Source organism: Tribolium madens, unplaced genomic scaffold (assembly GCF_015345945.1).
Source record: "Tribolium madens isolate multiple individuals breed KSU strain unplaced genomic scaffold, Tmad_KSU_1.1 Scaffold_96;HRSCAF=242;Tcas5.2_LG5, whole genome shotgun sequence".
NCBI lineage: Eukaryota > Metazoa > Arthropoda > Insecta > Coleoptera > Tenebrionidae > Tribolium > Tribolium madens.
This window is the reverse complement of record NW_025401068.1, coordinates 5,491,234-5,514,558: the sequence shown is the minus strand read 5'-3', so window position 1 is coordinate 5,514,558 and position 23,325 is coordinate 5,491,234. Positions and strand designations below refer to the sequence as shown.

At 33.3% G+C, this 23,325-nt stretch overlaps 4 protein-coding genes across 5 annotated transcripts; 2 read left to right on the top strand and 2 right to left on the bottom strand.

The window, feature by feature from the left end:
* The first annotated feature begins 3,420 nt into the window (after positions 1-3,420).
* Positions 3,421-9,600, top strand: LOC123012443. The gene is made up of 2 exons (XM_044410358.1): positions 3,421-3,555; positions 8,446-9,600. The coding sequence occupies exons 1-2, from the start codon at positions 3,529-3,531 to the stop codon at positions 9,304-9,306; spliced, it is 888 nt and encodes a 295-aa protein (XP_044266293.1). The 5' UTR covers positions 3,421-3,528; the 3' UTR covers positions 9,307-9,600.
* Positions 9,601-11,289: 1,689 nt separating this feature from the next.
* Positions 11,290-15,770, bottom strand: LOC123012799 (protein spaetzle 5). Of its 2 annotated transcripts, XM_044410940.1 has the most exons (5): positions 15,637-15,770; positions 12,274-12,431; positions 11,961-12,227; positions 11,559-11,912; positions 11,290-11,507 (listed from the first exon to the last, which is right to left on the bottom strand). In XM_044410940.1, the coding sequence occupies exons 1-5, from the start codon at positions 15,667-15,669 to the stop codon at positions 11,339-11,341; spliced, it is 981 nt and encodes a 326-aa protein (XP_044266875.1). In that variant the 5' UTR covers positions 15,670-15,770; the 3' UTR covers positions 11,290-11,338. The 2 variants fall into 2 exon arrangements, with proteins under 2 accessions (XP_044266875.1, XP_044266874.1); XM_044410939.1 differs by having other exon boundaries at positions 11,559-12,227.
* Positions 15,771-17,364: 1,594 nt separating this feature from the next.
* Positions 17,365-20,257, bottom strand: LOC123013378 (neural Wiskott-Aldrich syndrome protein). The gene is made up of 9 exons (XM_044411855.1): positions 20,161-20,257; positions 19,212-19,325; positions 18,930-19,157; positions 18,788-18,884; positions 18,470-18,574; positions 18,051-18,418; positions 17,949-18,003; positions 17,634-17,902; positions 17,365-17,582 (listed from the first exon to the last, which is right to left on the bottom strand). Exons 2-9 carry the CDS (start codon positions 19,308-19,310, stop codon positions 17,427-17,429), a joined length of 1,377 nt encoding a protein of 458 aa, XP_044267790.1. The 5' UTR covers positions 19,311-19,325; positions 20,161-20,257; the 3' UTR covers positions 17,365-17,426.
* LOC123013379 (SH3 domain-containing protein Dlish) lies at positions 19,503-22,409 on the top strand. Its single transcript, XM_044411856.1, has 4 exons — positions 19,503-19,832; positions 21,206-21,411; positions 21,461-21,851; positions 21,905-22,409. The coding sequence occupies exons 1-4, from the start codon at positions 19,784-19,786 to the stop codon at positions 22,309-22,311; spliced, it is 1,053 nt and encodes a 350-aa protein (XP_044267791.1). The 5' UTR covers positions 19,503-19,783; the 3' UTR covers positions 22,312-22,409.
* Positions 22,410-23,325: the final 916 nt, after the last annotated feature.

Below are 23,325 nucleotides of genomic sequence, written 5' to 3'. Positions count from 1 at the left end.
ATTTCAAAAATTAATAAATAATAATAAATAAAAATAAAATAAAATGACCATAACATCACCTAAGCTTTTCATGATTTAGTCGGCTTCACTGTAAACTGTAATGTCGGGAACTAATGGTAATCTGTATTTTCTCATCTAGATGGCGTCGATATTTTAAAACTTTAATCAACAATTGTTCTTCTCGTATTGTTGATAAATGAATAATGAAAATACAATTTCAAGATTTTTTTTGTAAAAATACAGTTTGTAAATACATACATTTTTTAATCATGACTCAGTCCACCAAAATCCCACTCACAGCTATTTTCGCCATTTTCAGCCAAATTAACTGTTTACTGCCCAAAACCGATCATTGTGGGATGTAGCACTTATTTTCCAAAAAAATTAACGGAGGTCAGCTGTGTTTTGATACTTCGAACAAGTTTTTCCAATTAAAAATCATAACACAACGCAAATTACCGAGAAAATTAATAAGAGGAATCGATCATTTTTCTCACCTTGAACGTCAATACCCAACCCATTGCGCCGTATATTTATTTTTATCGCAAAGTCTGATATGTATTTTTTGAGACAATTTTCAGTTCGGACCGATAAATCTCTTCCCACAGGGTCAAGCTACCATAAACAGAGTGCAAAATTTTTATAACTACCGACCGCACCTACCACTCGACCAGAATCCCAAATTTCAAGATCAATTTCATAACAGTTCTATTGTTGGAGACATTCATCATCCTCATAAGTAAACCTACGGATGCATTGTTCCTGAAAAATTCTGCCCAATTCAAGGTTAATTACGCACGCACACAGTTACAAAATCTCGTCATTTTCCCATGTGCTGAAACAGACTTTCCTTTATTATTTATTGCACTTTTATGGCTTAAAAAACTTTCACTTAAACAGCACTAATTTTTCAAAAATTTGTGGTTGCGTGATACAGTTTTACAACTGTAAAACACCCACTTTAGCCAAGGCGTATCTTCCCGCAAATATTACCATTCAGTGGGCTTGTGCACCCGTTAATTCGAAAATTATCCCACGGGTAAAAGCACTCAAATTATAATTATTGAGAGTGGCCCGCTTGAAAGTTGAAAAATTATACCTTTTAGGAACTTTGTCACCTCGTAATGGTAATGTTTTCAATTAATTATGTCAGGTCAGAAATGAGTTGCATTTTTATGTACGATTAAACGAAAGTGTTAGACATCCGTGATTGACCACATTTTAAGTACAAAACATTTTTGTATTTCCACGAATCTTTTAAATTTCAATTAAGGTCGTCATTAGAGTAATTATTATAAGAAAAAACGTTTTATTATTCGCTAATTATGAAACTTTATGTGTAATAAAAACTCATTTGTTTGTGGCCACTTCATAAAATTAATTTGCAAAGAGTTCTACATAGTATTTTGTTGTTTAACATTGAAATCAATTTTTCCCACATAGAATTATCAAAGAATTACAGTAATTAGCTTGGTTTAAATTATACAAATAAAAATTTAATCGATTCAATTTTTTTCTGATTTCTGACAGCGACAATTTGTGTAATTTGTTGTTCCCTATTAAAACTTTTCTGAACAATCTGATGAAAATCAAAATGCTCTAAACTCGTCACTAGATCTAAATTAGATCTAAATTAACAAGTAAAATCAATTATTTACTTGCTATATAATGGAGCAGATACTGTATAGTTTTCTATTCTACGTAACTGTCTTTTGCAGCCCGGTATTTTGAAAGTCTCTACATTTTATTACGTTTGAAAATTCCTTCCTTCAAACTTTTTGAATTGTATTTGCAGGTAGGTATAAAGAATTTTTTAATGTGGTATGTATTTCTGAATAATCCCTCAGCCTCCATAATTGTCTTTTAAGACAAAATATTTTGAAGAAAAGTTTGATAATGTTTTATTTATTTATTTTTTTTATTTTTTTTTTGTCACAAGCTAAATAATTTATAAAGGAGTTAATTTTTAAATGTCTAATTGGTTACATAGGTTCTCATTATACTTAGGAGTACATAGAATAGAGATCTTTATGTGGTCAACTAAATAGAAAATCTATTTTAATTAGGTAATAATTAATTAATTTTCGTATCATTGCTAAATTATTTTTTACAAAATACAGAAACTATAACCTAAAGTACAAATCAAAATAATAAAAATCAAAATCAATTTTAGTTAACATACACATTTTCTGTGTAATCTTAAAGAAGATTAATTTGAATTTTAGTTTTATTTAACAATCAACTAAAAATTTTAAATCTGTGTTTACTGATGCAATCAGCAGAATGCCCCACATCAAACTTACTAATTTTACAAAAAAATTGTGTAAAAATTTCAAAAATAAAATATATACTTTTATTTCAATTTATTATTCTTATACTTCTCTTTTCTAAAGTTAAAATATGTTTTGGGCAATAAACAAATTTTAGCCAGCTTTAGAGAATAATTAAATCGTCAATTTTTTTTCAATTTCCTACTCTAATTACAGAATTATTGACCAAAAACAGCAAACCTATGTCTGTTTTTTATGATATAATTTTTGAGATTTGGTCGTATATTATTTTGGTTTAAAGGAAAACAATAAAGTTTAGCTTACACTTTTTTTCTTACAATTTAAATAGTTTTAGAAATTTAATATACTGTAATCATTTTTGACCAATTTTTAATAGTATTTTTTTTTTTCATTTAAAGATAAATATTAATAAAAAAAATTACAATTGTACTATCAAAACTAGACAAAATTTAAGTTAAATAATGCGGTTTTCCAAGACGACACGCGATCTGCTTCAGTAGATTTAATGTAAACAGAAAAAGCATAAAAAGTTGTTTTGTCGTTTTCCTTGCTTCTTGTCTATAAAAAATGTCGTCACAATTTAATTTATTTTTTATTGACTTTTAGTTCGAAGTAAAACTCACTTAGAAACCAGTCCAAGCATCGATTGTACTACCCAAATAAGTCCTAAAGTAACTTTTACTTCACTTTTAATTATTGTATTAGAGTTAACAGTTTTCACTATTGTTCCGTTAAAACCTAAGCAAACAATGTGTTCTTTTAAATTATTGCATAATGAGAATTTAAATACGTCATTTCAATTAGTCAGTCGATTTCCTGCGGTCACGTGGTTTTTCTCTGTATTCATAATCTTCCAAAAATCACTTATGATTCAAATTTCCGGAGGATATTTTGACCAAACCAACAATCCGCAAACATTTTCGTTAACATCGAGGCTAAACACTGGGCGTGCATTTGCATGCGATGTAAACAATTAGCGATAATTATCAAACTGCGAATTTGTTGGAATAATTGTTCGACCTTTGCGAGTACTATTAGGAATCCATGTCACTTGGAACAATACCCAGTGCTTGAAAAAAGTGTAATACACGCACAACCTTGCCTCCGCATGACCTCTGACTTGTGACGAGGCACGCCCACATCTCTAACTCCGGAGCCCCGGATTATTCGCGCGCTGGTCAGTGCGATAGTTAGTGCAACTGTGGCAGTGCAGCACGAATGCTGGGTGAACGGAAACATGATGCATTATGGTGCTGTTTTGATGGTTCGTAAAAAATACTAAACATTGTGAAAATTTAAAAAAAAAATGTGGAGGTGAAGGTGGCGTTGGGCTAAGTAATGGCAAATACAAGTATTTACACTGCTTCATATACAATCTTTGCAAGATATTTTTATTTTATAAAATTTAGAATCTGATGGAAAATATACATAGGCTATTTTAACGAATAATGTATCATTTTGTTTTGTTGAAATAAAAATAAAATAAATATTTTTGTAATCCATTAACATTTTAGAGTGACAATTAAATAAAATAGAAAAACATTGTTACAATAACATCTTTTGTTTATTTTTTTAAATCTTTTTTTTTTCTTATACAAAGGGATTTGAAATAACATAACATCTGTGACGAAAACTCGCCTATTTTTTTAATACTTTAATGAAACAAATAAAATTTGCTGTTTTCATTATTTTTAAAAACTTTTTATATCTATCATCGTATTATTAATTATCATTGTTTTGACGAACGAAAATGCGTCTTTCCAACTTTCCAACAAAAGCTTAGTAGAGAATATGAAAATTAAAAAAAACATTGTTTATTTCTCTTATTCAATTAGTTAGTGTATGATACAAAACTACTGTTGAATAAGTATGTTAAAAATTAATATAAATAATATAAACAATAGGGGATAATTAGCTTTTTTTTAATATTCGTCAAATTTTGAATACCTACTACTCGATATCTGAAAATTATTTCGGCTATTTTTTCAAAACCAAAAAAAATCTATATGTTATTAATTTTATTTTAAGTAATATGTATTTTCCAAAGCCAAATAAAATATTTTAATTTGTACTCAATGTTAAAGAGCTCAACGTTTATTACCTCAATGTTTATTAGCTAATTTCAGTAGATAAAGTAATTTTTATTGTTTATCTTCTTATATAATAAATAACTATTTTAAATATTTTTATAATTTCTATCATATTGAAATTAAATGTTGATTATAATTTTGCCTTTCGTAAAATTATCTAAAGATTACAAATCTACATTTTTTTTTCCTGAAGAAGACAGTTTACAAAATATTTAGATATTAACCAAACAATAATCATTTTTTGTGCTTCAAAAATGTTTTTTTAAACTTCATGAGTACTTACTTAACTTATTTTAAAATTATTTTAGTAAAATTCGTCACACATTTAAAACTTTAAGTCCCTACACATCGGTACTCGATGTTAGCAAATTTTTTCGACACTGTTAATTAATTTGTTAAATAAATTATCGTTAAATTATTCAACTGCAAATGCACAAAGATACCTAATTTTTTTAATTTCATTAACTTATATTTATAAGTTCTACAATGAATCAATGCAACAGTTTATTATAAGTAGAAAAGACTATATTCTTAGAACTTATCCTATACATAATTTGTTAATAATATTTATTATTCAACAGTTTTTAATTTGTTGGTAAAAAATTTGTTGTTTTGGTTTAAAGTTCTAACGAAAATTAATTAAAAACGCACTTGGATATTTGTAAAATGAAACAAATAAACTGATTAAAAATTTCGCAATTTGTTAATTTGTGTTTTTTTGTTTTGTGATCAAGTTTTCAATAAAAGCAGTTTCCTGCAAGGAAAACAACCTCCAAATAATTACAGCCAAAACTGGGTTAGTTTAAACAAATTAAGCTCGAGGCACAATATTGATTTTGTAACAATTTATTGTTAAATTATGAATCGATTTTGTGCAAACTCGTTACAGTTTAATTTGTGTGGGTTTTGCCACATCCTGAAACAAAAACACACAACTTTAGGAAAAAATATCGTCCTTCAAATAGTAGAAACATTGTAGGTGTTTAATCTACTTTTCGCCCACAATTTGTGTCGTTCCTTTCATGAATAAGCAATTCTTCAGTTCTTTCGGTTTATTATCCCCGTAAAGATGTCCTGTCGTGTCTTTAATTTTCGTTCTTTGAAACCTGTTTTAATTATTATCGACACCTTTTATGTCGGTGGTTCTCAGGGCAGGGCACTGAACGCACTATCGGGATTTTGCCATATTAGAAGCGGATTAATCCCACGCGAAATCCCACGATTAGGACCGAAAATTGCGATTATTATCAAAGCTAATCCGGTCCATAATCTGACTTTCTCTGCAAATCGCTTTTCATGGGTAAAAGTATGTGGCCATATGTGTAGGGCAGAAGACACGTCTGAAACTGCCTCGTTATAGTTTCGAAAGTCGCAAAATTGCCTTATTTTTGCCGATTTCCCAACAAGATTTTGTTCCGAAAAAGAATAATTGCGTTAGATTTAATTACAAATCTGAAAGTTGCAATGACGGAGTCAAATCGTGAGGTAAAAGGGACACGCCTAAAACATTTTTCGAAGAAATGTAAATCTGTTTGGATGAATTTTGTATAAGTTTCATAACAGAGCTATTGTTGGAAATACTGATTGTCTAAAAACCGTGAAAATGAATAAATTAATGAATACGTAACTGGCATTCATTTGATGAACTTTCGCTATTTCTTCGAGTTTGGACCAGATGGAACCTTGAAAACGAAAATTTTTTAACGATAGCGTAAGAAATTTTTGGACAGAAAGCGAAATGACAAGGCTGAACTGTACAAAGCAATTTAATTTCAATTAAAATTATTTTACAAATGTTGTAAATACCAGACGTTTGATTAAAATTTTAAATAAGTAGCCCGTAATTTTGAAAATAAGTTGGTAACATTCAGAAACAAAATAAAGTTTCGTATCGTGTGTTTAAAAAAATTTAAAATAAAATCAAGTTGGCAATCCCGAATAATGTAGAGACTTTTTGAAGAAAACTTATTAAAGTCACAGGTCACTTTGATGGGAAATTTATAATTACCATGTAAACGATCTAATATACATTTCTGAAACACAATCTGTTCGAAAATAAAAAGCAGTGAAATGTGCAAGTAGCGAAAGTGTACCTTTAGGGCACGCACTATAAATTATCTCGATTTACGTAATTCATACTCCAATTAGAATTTCTAAAAATATGCAAACAATTTATAATTCAACAAACATTTATCATAAATGCGCAATGACTCAACGTTACCTAATAAAACTACCAATAATAGCCCCATTGCAAACCCACGTGGTACATACAATGTCGTATCCGGTTTGTCTTCACCCTCCAGCAATGCAGAAACCCAGACCCATATCGTGGTCACCCTGAATCCAACACCCGTTGACATTTCAAACTAGTAACATTTAAAAATCGCCACTCTGATGCAATTCAGATTCGCCACAGTACAATAATTCGCTCCACATCTTTCGAATTTTTTTCTCAACTTTTCCGATAGCCTGCACAATCGACCATACCATAAATGGATCGGCTCCATGGGCGACCTACGCAATATATGTGTAATACCATTACGTGGATATGTCTCCACTATTGTTGAATTTCGTCGTTTTTTCGCATTCGGATCACACGCGTCGAGAATTTGGGCCCTAAATGGTGGTACGAGGTCGCACGTATTCGACGCGAAAATGGTGCTATCTCGGGGATAAGAAAATGAAAATTTTCGATTAAAGTTATGACTGTTCACACTTTTCCATTGCTTTGACCCATGGAATGTGACGTAATGAGGTTAGTGGAAGAGGTGATTAGACGCCAGAAGGAGATTGAATGCAACTGCGGGAATTAATTGCACCCAACGAGGTGGTCTAATTTTTTTATTTCAGCAATTGGCATTTCTACAAAATTATTATGCAACTATAAATGTGGTCAATATTATTAACAGGTTTCTGCAAACGAACATTAAATTATTTTTAAAAAAGCCATTTTTTTAAAAACTGCCCTAAAATCCTCCACTGTGTGGCCCAATTTTAAACAAATTACTATCAAAAAAATAAATAAAATGTTTACAACTTTTCTAAAGCTCAATTTTGAAAATTCCAAAATATCCCACAAATGTGTATCACGCAGAAAAAGGTAATAATTCAAGATTTGTGATAAAATTTTGTCATGAGCACATTTTATATTCCTAATTAAGTAATTATGCAACAAACTATAATTTAGACACTGTTACTTTACTTCCGTAAAGCTTTTTAATTCCAATTAAATAAAATATTGACTTTAAGAAAAATATCAAACCATTCTTCTGCACTTCAGCAAAACCTATTGTGAGAAAAAAAAACACTGACCTGAAAAATTATCAAAACAAGTTATCAAAAACTATTAAACCTTTCTTTCCGCATTTATCATATTGAAAGACCCGGACCTAATCGTTGGATCTATTTTAGATCCAAATCGTGATAAATCCAGCCTTGACTCCGAATTATCAGCAACTTTCATTCATACCATTTAATTATAATTTTTCCAGTCATAATCTTTTCCTCAGTTAAAAATACTTTCCTTGTGAGTATGTAAATGTTAACTGCAACTATTGTTCATTGTTTTGATTTTTTTATCACCACTTTCATGCTTTTCCATCATCTTTTAAATTATATGATGATGACAATTCAGCAATTTAACATCATCGCAATTCGACGCACATTTAGTTCTTTAAAAGGTCAATGCGTCAACTTGGCCCAAATAAAAATCGATTTTATATTAATTGAGTTATATTTGTGTCAAAAATTCAATGTTGTCTACTTTATTTAATCAACTATTCAAGAGTTAAGGTCATGGGCTATCTCGTACCAAGCAAAACAAAACGAACCCATTTTTTATTGATTTATTTGCGTCGATTTGATTAAGATGCAAATATGGGTTGCTCTTGACCCAACTAGTGGTGTCCCATGAATACCAAGCAAAACCGAAGGTAACTTACACCAGTTACTCAACAGTGATATTATTTAATCTCGTCACAATTCACACAAAAAAACTGTTTTCCGGTCAAATTTCATTCATTAAAATTAACCACTCCTTGCATAATCACTTTCCTTCCTTTCAGGCGATACTTGCCATTGCTCCGATCGAATCGACCAGTGACTGGAACAACCCAGCAAGTGCCCAGTACCATATCCAAACCGACGAAGGCCCCGAACGATACTTCCGCTACCAAACGAATAGCGGTCAATACCGAAAAGAAAAACGACTCGACGATGGTACCGTCGTTGGTACCTACGCCTGGATCGACGCCGATGGGTTCCTCCGGCAACGCGATTACATCGCCGACAACGCCGGTTACAGAATCCTCAAAACGAAAAATTTGTACGTTGGGAGAGACACACCCATTGCACAGGCGATCAAGTCGGCGAAGAAAGTACCAGCGTCTGCTGGTACATTAGTCAAGGGTACCACCGTGGCCCCACCTACGGTTAGTGTGACCCCATACGTGGAAATAAACCAAAACTCGATTTCTTCGACCCCGAAGCCCACCCCTGCGTATCTTCCACCATCCAGTACTCCGGCACCTTTCAGTATCAATCCTTGGTACTATTCGAGTGCCCCACAGTACGACCACCACAAAAAAGACCCACTTTTGACTTTTGAAAACGGTCCCACGTACCCTATTGATAACCGGGGACAGACCTACACAGGGAACAATTTGGGAAATGGGTACGACCCACAGTACGAGTACTATGATGGTGTTTCGGTGACCAATGATGGGTTCCGATACTACATACCCAGGGCCTACCACGAGGAGCAGAACCTGGGGGATAAGAAATCTGGTAGTTTTGGGTACATCGACCCATTTGGCATCCGCAGGGTCATTTATTACAACGCCGGGCCTGGGACGGGCTTCCAACACCGGAAAAATAACCGATATGTAGGTTTCGATGCAACGCCTTACGATCCAAGGCCTTATTAAATAATTACATACGCCAACATGAACGATTTAACATACTAAACACGTGCTTGTGACAAATTTTTACTCGGTGATGAGGATTTCTCCAATCACTGCCGTAGCTAGGATTATTTATTGAACTAAAATTAGATTGTGAGTGATAAGGTCCTGGGAATCACAGTTTATAATTCAAATAATGTAAATAACGACAATAATAGATTATAAACTCTAGTTCGGGGACCTGATTTTTCAAATACTCTCTCTTGTTATGTTAGGTAATTTATGATAATGTTTTGTAAATAAATAAATAAAATACAAGTGTGTTTTATTTACCAGACGCATTGTTTGGTTTTATAACGCATTAAGTAATAAAATAAATAAATTATAAATTATTTTATTCTTGATAATAATTTATGCAAGGCACAGTTGTATTACTGGTTGCCTATCATAACAATAAAATAACTTTTGTTAGAAGATGCACCCATAATATCACAAAATAATTGTTAAATACAGTTTTTTTTTTAATCTCATCAAAGACATTAATGGTGACCATTTTTTTTGCTTCTGGCTACAAGAATCTAATATTTGATACTTACATAACCATGTATAAAGTAATAGCTTGAATTTTCTAAAACACATACACCAAAAACATTAAAATCACATTTTACCGGTTTAGTGTTTAATAAAAAAAAAATCTTTCCAAAATAGTGCATGTGCATCTTTACTTAATTAAAAACAAAACGAAGCAATCAAAAATTACATTCACGCTTTAGCTTTTTTGGACTTAAATTGACATTTTAACCATGTGCAAAATACGTATTTTAAAATATATTTCACAAATTAAAATAAAAACACAGTATTTTTATATAAGCGTATGCAACTTATAAAACGCGTACAAGTAAAATGGGGTCTATAACCATAAATCAGTTCATAAATCAGTTGCTAACTTTTATTTTGTACTCAATCTTAAAGAGTGCTTTTATCAACTAATTTCAGTCGATAAAGTAGTCTTTTATCGTCTAATGAAATAAAGTCTACGGTTTATATTTTATTAACTAATATCAGCCGATAAAGTAGTCTTTATCATCGTCTAGTGAAAGAAAGTAATTTTTATCTACTGTTTATATTCAAGAAATTCTGATAGGTGAGTACAAAATAAAAGGAAATATTATACAGGACGATAACAAAGTATCGTGAAAGAAGTCCACTCGTTCCTTCGTCACTCGTAAACTTAACATTTTCATTCGTAGATAAATAATTTCTTTATCGTCTTGTGTATTAAATATTTAGTATATTTTTGTGTTTAGTATTATTGAAATGCAATAGTATATTAAAAAACAAGTGTTACTAACACTCTCATTGTGATACGAGTAGTTTGCCACACAGTGGCGAATTTTATAAATGCACGAGTACCATAAAGAGAGGTTGTAACACGCATTTTTTATACTTACTATTTTCTCTATTGAGCGATTTTATCATATAAAAAAAGATAGTTGTCATACGCTAAAAAGTTGCTGATACATTACTGGTTTTTGAATGACTAGATGATGTTTGATGAATGTTCCTGCATTTTTTCTTTTTATTAACTATGTATTACACAAAAAATTCAAAACTCTCGTTAAAATAACACAAGTCAAAAAATTCATCAATTTTCAAAATTACTTAAATCGTATGAACTAGGCTGATTACGCGTCCAATAGTACATTCCAAATAATCTCTTAAAATATTTCCTTTTTAAAAAAATGGAGTTTAAATATAGGTATCGCCCAGCCCTAGTAAAAATTAGATAAACAATAATTTTCATATTGAGACACCTCCAGCAATGAACAAGACAATCGGCAAAAAACGCAACCTACATACCTTATCTTGGATGATTTCTCAACAAATAATGAAAGACGTGTTAATCAGCATTGCCCCATTATAGATAATTGTAATGCAAAATTATTGTCAATGTTTCTTCATTATGCAACCAATAATAGAAGGTTAAAAAAACACAAAACATTTCTTTAACTATAATTTAAAAAACTAATTTTCTACATGTACAAGATATAAAAAATCAGCCGTTTGAAATAGTACACACACAACAACTAGGAAACCAGAACACATCGGTGTAGAGTTCATTCCCAGCCCCCTCCAATGCTATTAATCTTTTTTGAACATATTTCTGCTCGCATCTGGACGTGTATCCTACAGGAAGGCTACAAAGTCCACTGCAAGTCTGCGACCTGCAAAAAAGAGATTTTCTACGGCCGAGGCAAAGCCGAGTCGTTACTCACGCACAAGTTTCACTTTTGACAAGTTGACTATATCTGTTGTCCAACTCGGGCATGTTTACCACATACATCCAGTTTCCCTTGTTGTTCAAAGCTGCCCTAGGCATGATATACTGAGATCTTGAAGTGCATAAGGTTTGCCCTGTGAGGGCATTTTGGCGCTTCTTGCGGTCATGGGCAGTACTATTCGATGGCAAAACCAGAGATTTCAATTTTCTTAAATGACTCGAACGTTTTTTTCGAATTAAAATTGCTTTCCCGTACTTTTCGTCTTTTCTGTTCCAGACTTTGTTCGCATAGGGGTTGATTTGGGGTAGGGCAAGGGTTGATAAGTAACTAGGGGGACCGTAAACGTCCCTTGGAACACTTGGTGGTATATTATTTGAGTATTTGTATTTCACATACTGGCCTTGGGGATATCCTGTAAAAGTTTGAGTGGAGTTGTAAGGGGGCGGAATATAAGTATTTCCCGCTCTAGAGCTTTGTTCATAAACGTAGTTGGGTTTAGGTATATGGATCGGTTCGGGGTAGTAAGTGGGTAGGGTGTTAGGGGGGCCATATTTTGGTTTAGGCGGGGGGTAAAAGTACGAAGTGAAGTCTTCTTTGGACTCATCGATGAGAATAGTCGAGTGGTCAAACCGCCATTTTTGTATCAAATATTGAATCCTCTCGCTAGAAAAACAAGTCAAAAATAATTATTATATAAAAAGGTTTTTACCCAGGGTAGTGTTCAGGATGTTCGCAGTATGTGAGCCCCGGCAGAGCGCACGGCGGTGTTTTTCCTGGGGCTGCGGGTAGGAAGCTGCACGTTTCCCTCCCGTACGAGCTGGTGCAGTAAGTGTGGCTTTTCGTTGTTAACAGCAAGGAAACGAAGACCTAAAAAAATGATAAATGATTGAGACTTCGGCATTGAGAATTAAGAAAATCATTCACTTGGTTTAATCGATCAATTTAAGGTTGTCATCGGGTCTAATTGTTCGATTTTTTGTCGCAAGTCATTATTAGAAGAAATCCTTCGATGGTGCAGAACCAATTTCCTATTTACAGCGTTCATCCTATTTATGAACAAGGGCGAGTATGGAAGGTTAACGAAAGTTGAGGTGTTCCACGAATTGGGATGGGGCAAATGGCAATTTCACTAAATGGCAATTTGATGACTGTGCTTGCTTACGAAAGAAATATTTTCAATCGGAAATTGTTGCAGCGAAAGTTGGCKAATTTTCAACAAATGGACAAACTTTTATTAAATAAAATAAACAATTTGTGTTATACTTAGGTAGGTATGTTATACATGTCACTATGAAAAAATAAATCAATAAAATTACAGTGGAAATGATCTTAAACGTTACAAGTGATATAAAAGTAGTTATTTAAAAAAATATATTCAACTTTGTAAATCTTTCACCTCAAGAGAAGCAAAAATAAAAAACAAGTAATAAAAAAAATGTAATAAAAAAATATAAATATGTGTTTCAATCTGCTTTACAGAAATATATAATATTTAAAAATGGACTTGGATGGCAGGTTAATTTTATGTAAATGTGGATAGAAATTTTGTGTGTCAGAGGCTTTATTAGAAGGCTAAAAACATAACATATTCATTAAATAAGTCAATACACTTTGCAAGTTGTTTGAGACTATATTTACAATTTAAATTAATTGTTCGTGTTATGTTAGTACTTATTGATTCATTTTACCCTTGATGATCCTAGATTTCTATTTTTCTCCAATTTAAATCGAAAAAATTGAAAAGTTTGAATAGAGTTAATTTTAAGTTTTCAGCAACACATCATTCAATAGATACAACGACAACAGTCTCTAGTGTAATTTTTAATAATGGGAAAAATCATCAAAGCCAAAGTTGAGTCTCCAAAAAATAAGCTTCTTTGACTAAAATGACTAATATGATTTAAGAAGTACATAGTTGGTAATTGATGCGAGATTGACTTTAAAAATCTTTAATTCCTTAAAAAAACTTTTTTGCTCTTGTGAAGTCAATGTCATTGCCATTTTTGGAAGCAACTTTAGTCGTATTAGAGAAATATTCTAACAATTGATTGAAAAAATATTATTTTGAGAAAAAAGTATTGACACGAACATTCAACCTTAAATTATAAGATTTTATTTATTCAAATTTGTGTTTGTAGTTATTTATTTAAGTATCATTTGATATACATTTTAATAACATTTAATAATACTGGAGTTATCGCTTGCAGTGTCTTTGCCAACGTGTATACTTATTGACAACATACAGGGTGTGTCAGAACTCGCGCCCCAGAAAAAAAATTAGAGTAACACAAGATACCAGGAACATGGAACAAATATTTAAAAAATTTTGTCATTTATTTTTTGACATTTGACTTTTTTATGTTTATTTTTGTATGTTTATTTAATGATACTGATGATCTTGTAAATGTTTTTTTTATAATTATCTAGTAAAGGTTCAAAAATTTTGCCAATTAAAGACACAAATAACATTAAACAAACAGAGTTACAATTTAGAATACAGCTTCTTTGTTTCCTCTTCTAATAGTCTGTAGCAAAAAAACTTGAAAATAAATAGAGTCAAAGTGCAAAATTTAAAGTTTCATAATTTCGAAATTTTTATAGATAGAATTTTTTTAACATTTTTTCATGTTCCTAGTATCGAGCCTTACATGGTATTTTTCACTGGGGCGCCAGTTCTGTTGTTTTTTTTTTATAAAGGTACAAAAATTTTGCCAATAAAAGTCACAAATAAAGTTACAATTTAGGATACAGCTTCCTTGTTTCCTCTTCTAACAGCCTGTAGCAAAAAAAGTTGAAGAATTGTTTTTCCAACATAAATAAATAAGGTGTTATCTTATCTTACTTTATTTTACTTTGGGGCGCGAGTTCTGGCGCAGCCTGTACATTTTGCGACATTGACCCGAAATAAGCATGTTTGATTGAACAAAAAAATTGATGTTATTTTTTTTATTTTCATTTGTGTAATTAATTGTAATAAAAGAACGACGTAAAACAAAAAATGTAAAAATGCAAAATAAATAACTGAATATCAAGCGAAATCTCTGTTTCATCACCGTTAAAAATGCAAATCATGACTTTGATAACTATATAAACTTTTTGCTCTTTCGATCTGTAGGTGTGAAACAAAAGAAACGTATTATTGCATTTGCTGCCGTTTCAGGCAGATTTTTTGCGACTGTTGACTGGTGTCGTAGGTGTTCGATTTGCATGTTCGTACGCAATTATTATTGATCAAAGTTGCGCAAAATCTTCTCCTAAGCCCTCTTTAGAAAGCGCTTTACGACACCGTCCGTCGTTACAATTTTGGAAATTCCGCGTCCATTGATGAGCAATAAAAATTCGCGCGCGATTGAAAAAAATTATAAAAGAAAGCAAAGTGAAAGTCGCCGATGAATTTCAAAAAAGGCAAACACCCACTAGAAAAACAATTGAATTAATCGACTTTCTTCCGATCCGTGGAATTTTTAATTTTTCCGGATTATTAGCATTCCACACGAAAGACAATTATGTAATGACACAATTAAATTGCCGTTTTGAGACAAGGTTAAGGTTAATTAAGTACTGATTGTTACATTTTCAAACCGGTACAGTCACGGACAGAAATAATTCAAATACGCAATTTGCGAAACTTCCTGATTCTGTAATTTATTGTTTGAATGCAAATGAGAGGATTAAGATGTAGAGAGATATGGAGCGCTAATCCAGATTTTTTTCAGAAAGACGGATAAAAAATATTCCCATGGTTGCGGAACTAAAAAAAGCCCGAATGACGTAAACAGACATTGTTAGGTTGTCGACACTGCTGGAATATCCCCCAATAAAAAAATTCATTGTTTCCAAAAAAAAAAAAAAATGCAAGTTTACTCGTACACTAGATAATAATTTTGCCGCGACGCGCCTTACATTTTACAATTTCAGTTTTCACGATTAGAAAGTTGGTTGTGATAATCCATCAAAATTTTAATTATTTTGTAACAATTAAAAGCCCATGACTTATTTATTAAAATTTTGGTTCATCATTGTCGAGCGTAATTCCGGTTCAAAAATTAAAAACTTTCAAAAATCTACTTACTAAACAAGAGATTTGAGCCTTTTTTTCACTCATCACACTTGAGATTCGAGACACTTGAAATCTATTTAACTACCACAGCGAGTTTGCGAACATTTGAAGGGTCAATATTCGTCGACATGTGCGCTACCAACAAATATCTCACATATACAAGAACCTACTTATTAGAGTAATAGGTGGGGACAATGGGGCGACCTACTGACAGTGACAGGTGAATGGGTAATCATTAGGTTTTCTAGCCAGACAGACGGAATTGAGATACCAACAGCAGAATTTAAATTATGTAAGTTTTTGATTGTTTTGGGCACCAAGTGCTAAAATCATACCTAAGGGCAAATGGGGAGTGGGTGGAGATGGAGAGGAGAAAATTTTAGATTTGCGTTAGCAGAGGTGTAATTAAGATTTGGCAATGGGTCAGTTTGTTATTTAAAGCGAGGGGCAAGGTTTAAATTTTAATTGGTATCAAAATAGAAATTATAATTAAATGAGAATATCGCTTTTCAAATCTTAAATATTTTTATGTTAAACTGATTTAAAAAGGTGCCATAACAAATGTCCAAGAGAAAACATGCATACTCGTATTATGAATTTTTCAATGAGGTAGATAATAGAAAATATAAAGTTTTGCAAAGAGGGATTAGTTTTTCCGTCGATAAATTGGTTTAAACTTTTTGCATTTATTCGTTTAAAATTGTTTCATAATTAATACCGGGAATCAATTAAACTTTTAATCAAAGTGGCTTCTGATTTTGAAATTAAGTTGGCAACATTTACCGGGTGACTATTAATGTACACTTGAGTACAAAAAAAAACGCAAATTATCAGAAACAAAATTGTCCAATTTTTCACAGATTTACATAGTATGAAAAAGATTGTTCCCAAAAAGGTTAGAAAACTATCAAAAGAAATGTCGTATTTGGTGGTCTTGCCAGTGCAGTGTCATAGTCAGTGTTAAAAATGAAATGGAAAAACATGGAAAAACTTGATAGAAGTTTGGAAGATGCCTGACAATTATGAAATTGTGAATGGTGACAAAGACAACGTCAAAAAACTGGCATATTAACAAGCCAAATTACATTATAAAAAAAACAATTTGCGTTTTTTTTTTTACATTCAAGTGTATGTCTATCTATTGGAATTGAAATTATTAGTAATCCTTCTAATTTAAAATACCAGAATATTTCAAGTGACGCTAAATCAGCAGTTGTCCGTCGCAAATGAATGACAATTGCCTATAAAAGTTTGACGTTTGAATTTGAAAGTCAAGGTTGCCAAACTAGAATTTTAAATTTGACACCAACTTGAGGCAAAAAAATGAAAAAATCACAATCGTTTATAGTCCCCCGGTATTTTTTTTGACAGTGTCAATAAATTTGATTGGCAACACTGAACCATTATGAGTGAATTAGTGATATTAACTTGTTTTAGATGGCGGGTTACACTCGCGGTTGCTTAATTAATGACAATTGACTACAAAATTTGACGTTGGAATTTAACAATGTTGCCAAATAAAAATTTTATTTGTAGGCCATTTTACAAAATTCATCATATTTACAGTCACTTGGTCTGTCTCTACATTATTGAGTATAGCCAACTTAATTTCTGAACCACAGACAACCGTAATCTGAAAAACAATTTAACAAACTTTTTATTCAAATAAAATAATTTGACTAAGTGAGAAACACAGTACACAAAAGAAAATGAATTTGGGAGAAATAAAACACCGTTTTATTAAAGTTAAAGTCTTTATTAATCTTTTTTAACAGTTTCTCTCGATCCCAACCAAAACCCCATTAATCCTCCCATTCGTCATCATTCGAATCCTCCTCGTCGTCATCATCCTCTGAATGTATGGCCTTACTCCTCTCGGCCAACGCCCTAGCCAATGCTTCAGCCAAATCTCCACTCCTAGTCTCCACCACGTTATTCACCGGCTTGACATCCCTCTCCTATAGAAGACAAAATCAAAACTGACCCCACAACACCCAAACTCAACTTACACAAACCGGTTTCAACTTCAACCCCTTTTGAATTTCCTTCATGAGTTGTCCACGCGAGTCGTCAACCACTGGCGTCGTGGGCATTTTCCGCTCCTCGACAGGTCGCAACGTCGTCCCCGTTTTAATACTATCCAAAAGCGCAGAGCCCATGGCCGGCGGAATCGGAATCGGACCGTCACCTTGCGACAGGTCGAACGCGGGCACCGGGGGCGGTGGCACCGACTCGAAATCGGCTAGTGGGGGCGGCGGTGGCGGGATAACTTTCTCACCTACATACACACAAATACAAAAAATTCAAAATCAACAAAGACTTACTTTCAACCGAATTTGTGATACTAGCAGGCGCTGGTGGCGGTGGGGGTGCCACTCTCTACAAAAATTGAAACAATCATTTATAACAAATAGAAATTTACATACGTGGCTGGAAACATGTGACCTCAAAGGCCCTCTAGGGGGCACCGGGGGTATAGGTGGCGCCTGTGTAAACGGAGGCACGGCTGGGGCTTTCCGCGCCGAGTGTCTATTCGTGGATTCCTGAATCGCTTCACGGCCCCCATGTTTGTTGATGAAATCATAAATAAACTCTTTTGTGTCGCGATCTTGCAGCTGTTTTTCCGAAATTCCGGCTTTTTCGAAAAAAGATTTCAATTGTTCGTCTTGACTGTCGATGTCACAATCGAAGCCCGATTCGGGGTTCCAGCCCACGTGCGATACATGTTTAAAGTCGAGGGGGACACCAATATCAGCCTTCGTAATATTTCGTTTGCGTTTTGCTTGCTTTACAACTGTATTTAGCGAAATAATAAGTCAATTCGAATTTTAAAAGGGGGGTTTACCTGGATCTGACACTTTTCTGTAATCGTGAGGGGCGCGAAGGGTGTTTGAATTCACAATGTTGTTTTGTTGAGACACGGGGCCCCTTATTTGTTTCTGTCGCCGTTCTAAAACAAAAATTTTAAAATTTACAAATTTATTTTGACGAAAAATTTCAACTAATGGGAGCCAAATCTCAATTTGAATCACTTAAACTCAGTGTTGACTCACTCAAAACAAAGTCACGTAACCGATAAATTCCGTGTGTTTTTTCAGTTTATCACGAACACAAATGTGTAATCAAATACTAATTGTACAAACAAAAAATTTGAAACATTTACCTTCCCGTTTTTTGCGTACCATAAGTTTCTCATCTACGACCAATTTAAATTCTTTTGCTTCATCAGTACTTGCAAAATTAAAAGCGACCATGGCGTCCTAAAATTCCCATGACAAAAAGCCACAATTAAACTATTAACAAACCTCTCCCTCAAAAATATGTAAAAATAAAGTACTCTCGTTATATTCCATATTGTTGTACATTTCCTGCTCCCACACTAACATATTCTTCCGCAAGCAAAACATCCTAAAGAAATAATTCTTCCTGCTGTTGTCTTTAACAAAACACAGCACTCCCACGTCTTTCTTGATCCATTGGTTATGATTTGGAGGTTCTGTGCAAAATAGCTGGGCTACCGTTGTGCTTAATGACTGAAAATACACTCAAGTGACCAATATTAAAAGGGGCTGTTTTTGGTTACTCACCTGACACCGATTTCCCAGTAACCTGAAAACTTGCAGGTTCTCATCGTGATTGAGCAGTCGCGAATTTTTGTTATCGATGCCAGGCGGCGGCATTTTCATTATTTACGACTATAACTGAAACAGGCACTACTCTAAAAGTCGTTTCCAAAATTGGGAAAAGGAAAAACTTTCGAAAAAAAATTCAACTGGGGCCCTGAAAAGTCACTGACACTTTGACGTTTGCATGACACATTCTTGACAAATTGTGTGGCGCCATCTAACTACACACGTGACAAAATCGGGAAAAATAATTTTGTAATTACTTTCATGAATTGTGTGAAACAACTCAACACTATTTAATTTGAAGCTGAAATAAATACTGTATAGAGAGTGGTACAGATTTTTTGCAAGTTGCTGGATTAAATTGTGGTGTTTTGATTAGCGCCACCTGTTGGTTAGAATTGTGCCAACTTTGATCGCCCTCTGCGTTGTGATTTTTGATCAAAAAGATCATTGTGTTTGACAGAAGTACAGTTGTAATTATTGAAATATTAAGTGAATTCTGTGAAAATGAGATAAATGATAAATGAAAAATGGCATTTCTTTGCCCTGTTCGTATCAGACGCGGCAAGAAGAAAAAATGTGAGTAAAACTTACCCAAATTATCAAAAAAATCAACATTGCCTACTAGATAAAAAATACATAAAGTAGACTTTAATTTTTAAACATTCTTCACGTATAAATGTTCAAATTCTACAGTTTTAAATTATTGTTGCACAATACATTTTTGTGGTTAATTATTTGGTAACAGTTCTATTTGGCCCCTGAATGAACGTGTCCTCATTCTCATTTATTCAACACTTGGTCCTCTAAATCTCATACTTTCAATTAACAATATTTCGCCCAATAATCACGAAAGGTCGATTTTATAAACATAAATGAACTCGAAACTTTAATTTTACCTGCCTACCTGTTGCTTATAGCCTCTAGACGAGCTAATAACAACCGTGGGAAAATTCTAGCCAATTAAATAACTCGTATGTTTTCACTTCGATCAAATTTACACAACTGTAACAAGAGCTATTTACAAATTCATTTTTTATCCCTTATCTCGGTGGTTTACCCCGACTTCCACATGATAAGAATTTGCATTTATGTTGACTTTGACAGAAAGTGATAATGTGCATCAAAATAAAATTCATCAACGCAAAAAACGATTATAATAATCATAGTAATTTAATGATCATTTATAAACAAGTGTAATACCCATCGTCTTTCATCTCACCTGTGGTTTAACAAAATACATATTCACATTTTTGTGACTCTGATTATGGGAAATTTTTATGAATATGATTACTTTGATCAGAATTCTGTGATCATTGACTATAAAATGACAAAAAAATTCTCTTTAATACCAATCACATGATCACATTTACCAAAAATTACATTACCGAACAGTACAAATAAAACAAATGTTTTATACTATCAATTTTACAAAAATACACTTTTTATCCTCAAAATCTCACGACTGTTAAGACAAAATTTCATAATCTTTTTAACAAAATGTTTCAATTTTGTGAATCTGAATTGATGGGAGATCTTGAGAATATAAATATTTGAAAGTGAAAATTGAAGAAAATATTTAGATATGATAGACTTGGGCACCAAATATCTTCGAGTCAAACGTCCAGATATGCCTTGAAAATATATTGAAGAAAAGAATTTAGAAACTGTGTCGTCTTAGAAGAATATGAGTATTTTTAGAAGATCTTGAAACAAAGAAGTAGATATTTGAAGATACTAAACTTATAATCTTGGAAAAAAAAAATATAATAAAATCTTGTGACCGAAATAAATATTTTAGGATCAAATTTCAAAATTTTTAAAAAATTTGGCCAACACAATTCATAACTCACGAATTCGACAAAAAATTGAAATTTGAAAGAAATGAATTAACAGCGTTGTTACGAACACAAAGTATAAATTTAGCACCTTGTGAAGAAAATGTTTTTTAGCTACAATCTCCGACCTCGACAAAGACCTCAACCGCCCCATCAATGGCGCCCCCGGCATGGGTCGAATCACCGGTTCGGCCAGCATCGAGACCCTCGTCCGTGTCGGAATCGAAAAAGAGCACGGACTTTCCCCCGATTCCAAAATGGTGGTCCTCCACGACTTCACTCCATGCGTCGACGACGAACTCGAAGTGAAACGCGGACAGGTTCTTCCCCCAATTCACTCAAACTTTACCTCAATTTGCTATTTTCAAGATCGTCAATATCCTCTATCGGGAGAACGACTGGGTTTATGTGATCGGTTTAGATACAAGACAGGAGGGCTTCATCCCTTATTCGTACTGTTCGCCATACAACAGCCATTTGGCCGAATTGGCCATCAAGAAAAAGCTCCCCCGGGAGACACAATTGCCATCTGGAGAGAGTTCGGACACGAACCACGAATGTGAGGGTGGTTTGGACACTAGCGACTGCGATTCGTTGGGAAAAAATAAGGTGCGGGGGGCCGGAAGCCCCATTAGCATCCGGTCGGAACCGGATATGTTGCCATTTTCGAAGGATCCTTCCGGGAGATATATCGTCTTATACACGTTTATAGCGCGGGATGAGAACGACGTTTCAGTCGAACGTGGCGAGTTTGTTACTGGTAAAACCCCAATTCGGGGCTCAAGAACCACTTTTGTGATGAAATTGTTTCAGTTTTGAATAAGGAAGACCCGGATTGGTACTGGATCGTCCGCAGTGACGGCCAGGAGGGCTTCATCCCTTCAGGGTTCGTCTACCCGGCCGATAATGTGATTCAAGGCCACTTGAATCGAGTCACGAATCAGAATCTGGGTGGCAATTTGCCCAATCAGAGCAATTCACATCTGTTAACATCGTCGAGTGTTGACGATTTGCGCTATCACGGGACGGAATTGGTGATGTTGTACGATTACAAAGCGCAAGCCCCTGATGATTTAACTGTAAGAAGAGGTGACTGGATTTATGCCGATTTGAATAATCAAACTGTGGATGGGTGGTTGTGGGCGTATGCACCCAAAACGAGAAAATATGGGTTCATACCCAAGGCTTACGCAAGGCCGCCGGCCATGACGAGTCTTTGATTGTGTGATGTGAGCCGAATGGATTTTTAATAAGACATTTTATATTTTTATACATTTTTATTGCCAGACATTTATTGTTAATAAACTTTTACATAAGATCGTGGAGTTTTTTTCTTAATTAATTAATTAATTAATAGTTGCCGAATATCGAACTCGAACAAAAGCCAGAGTTCAAAAAAACAAATCCAACTAATTATTATATTTAGTTAATGTCGGTGGTTTTAAGTTGCTCAAAAAGATCTAAATTTTTATTTTAAATTGAGCTCTGCGACTAATTATTAAAAGCTGAAAAGTTTGGAATCTTAAAAGATAGTGTTTTGTTGAAGAAAAAAGCAAGTAAATACAGGGTGTTTCACATAATTTTACGAGGCCTACGCCTGAACGATACAATCAATAATACATATTCCAATACGAACTCGATTACAAACTTCGAAAAATTGGATAATCGCCTCTATTTAGTTTGTTCACCCTTTAAAAAATTACAACGTTTTTAGTTAGTTAGTGATTAAGATAGATAAATTAGAATCATATTCATGTCGTCTCTTGACTATTAATGAAACAGTGATTAGTTTGACAACTACTGTCAAGTATTTCCAATAATTAAATGTGTATTTTTTGTATCTAGTGTTTTGTGACTTTTGTATATTAGGGTGCGTACATCAGGCGCAATCCTCATAATGTTGTGTGATAAAAATTCGTAAATTTTTTTTCGCTTATGCAACCCTTTATATAGCTGATACTGCTGGTTGCATAAATACGGTCCAAGAATTTCCACCATGTGCATCTGATCAGGGCCTGATTGGAATTTTTCAAGCTAATGTTTGATTTAAATATAATTTTCTTCAACAAACACGCGCTTAATTTTTTATTGCCCGGATCTTCGAATTTACTTAACAGCATTAATTGGCTCTTCAAATTCTTCCCAAGCTAATTATTCGTCCATTTTAAAACAATAAACAAATTCAATTACCATACAAAAGCGCGTCTGATAAATAAATAATAACAAGGAATTAA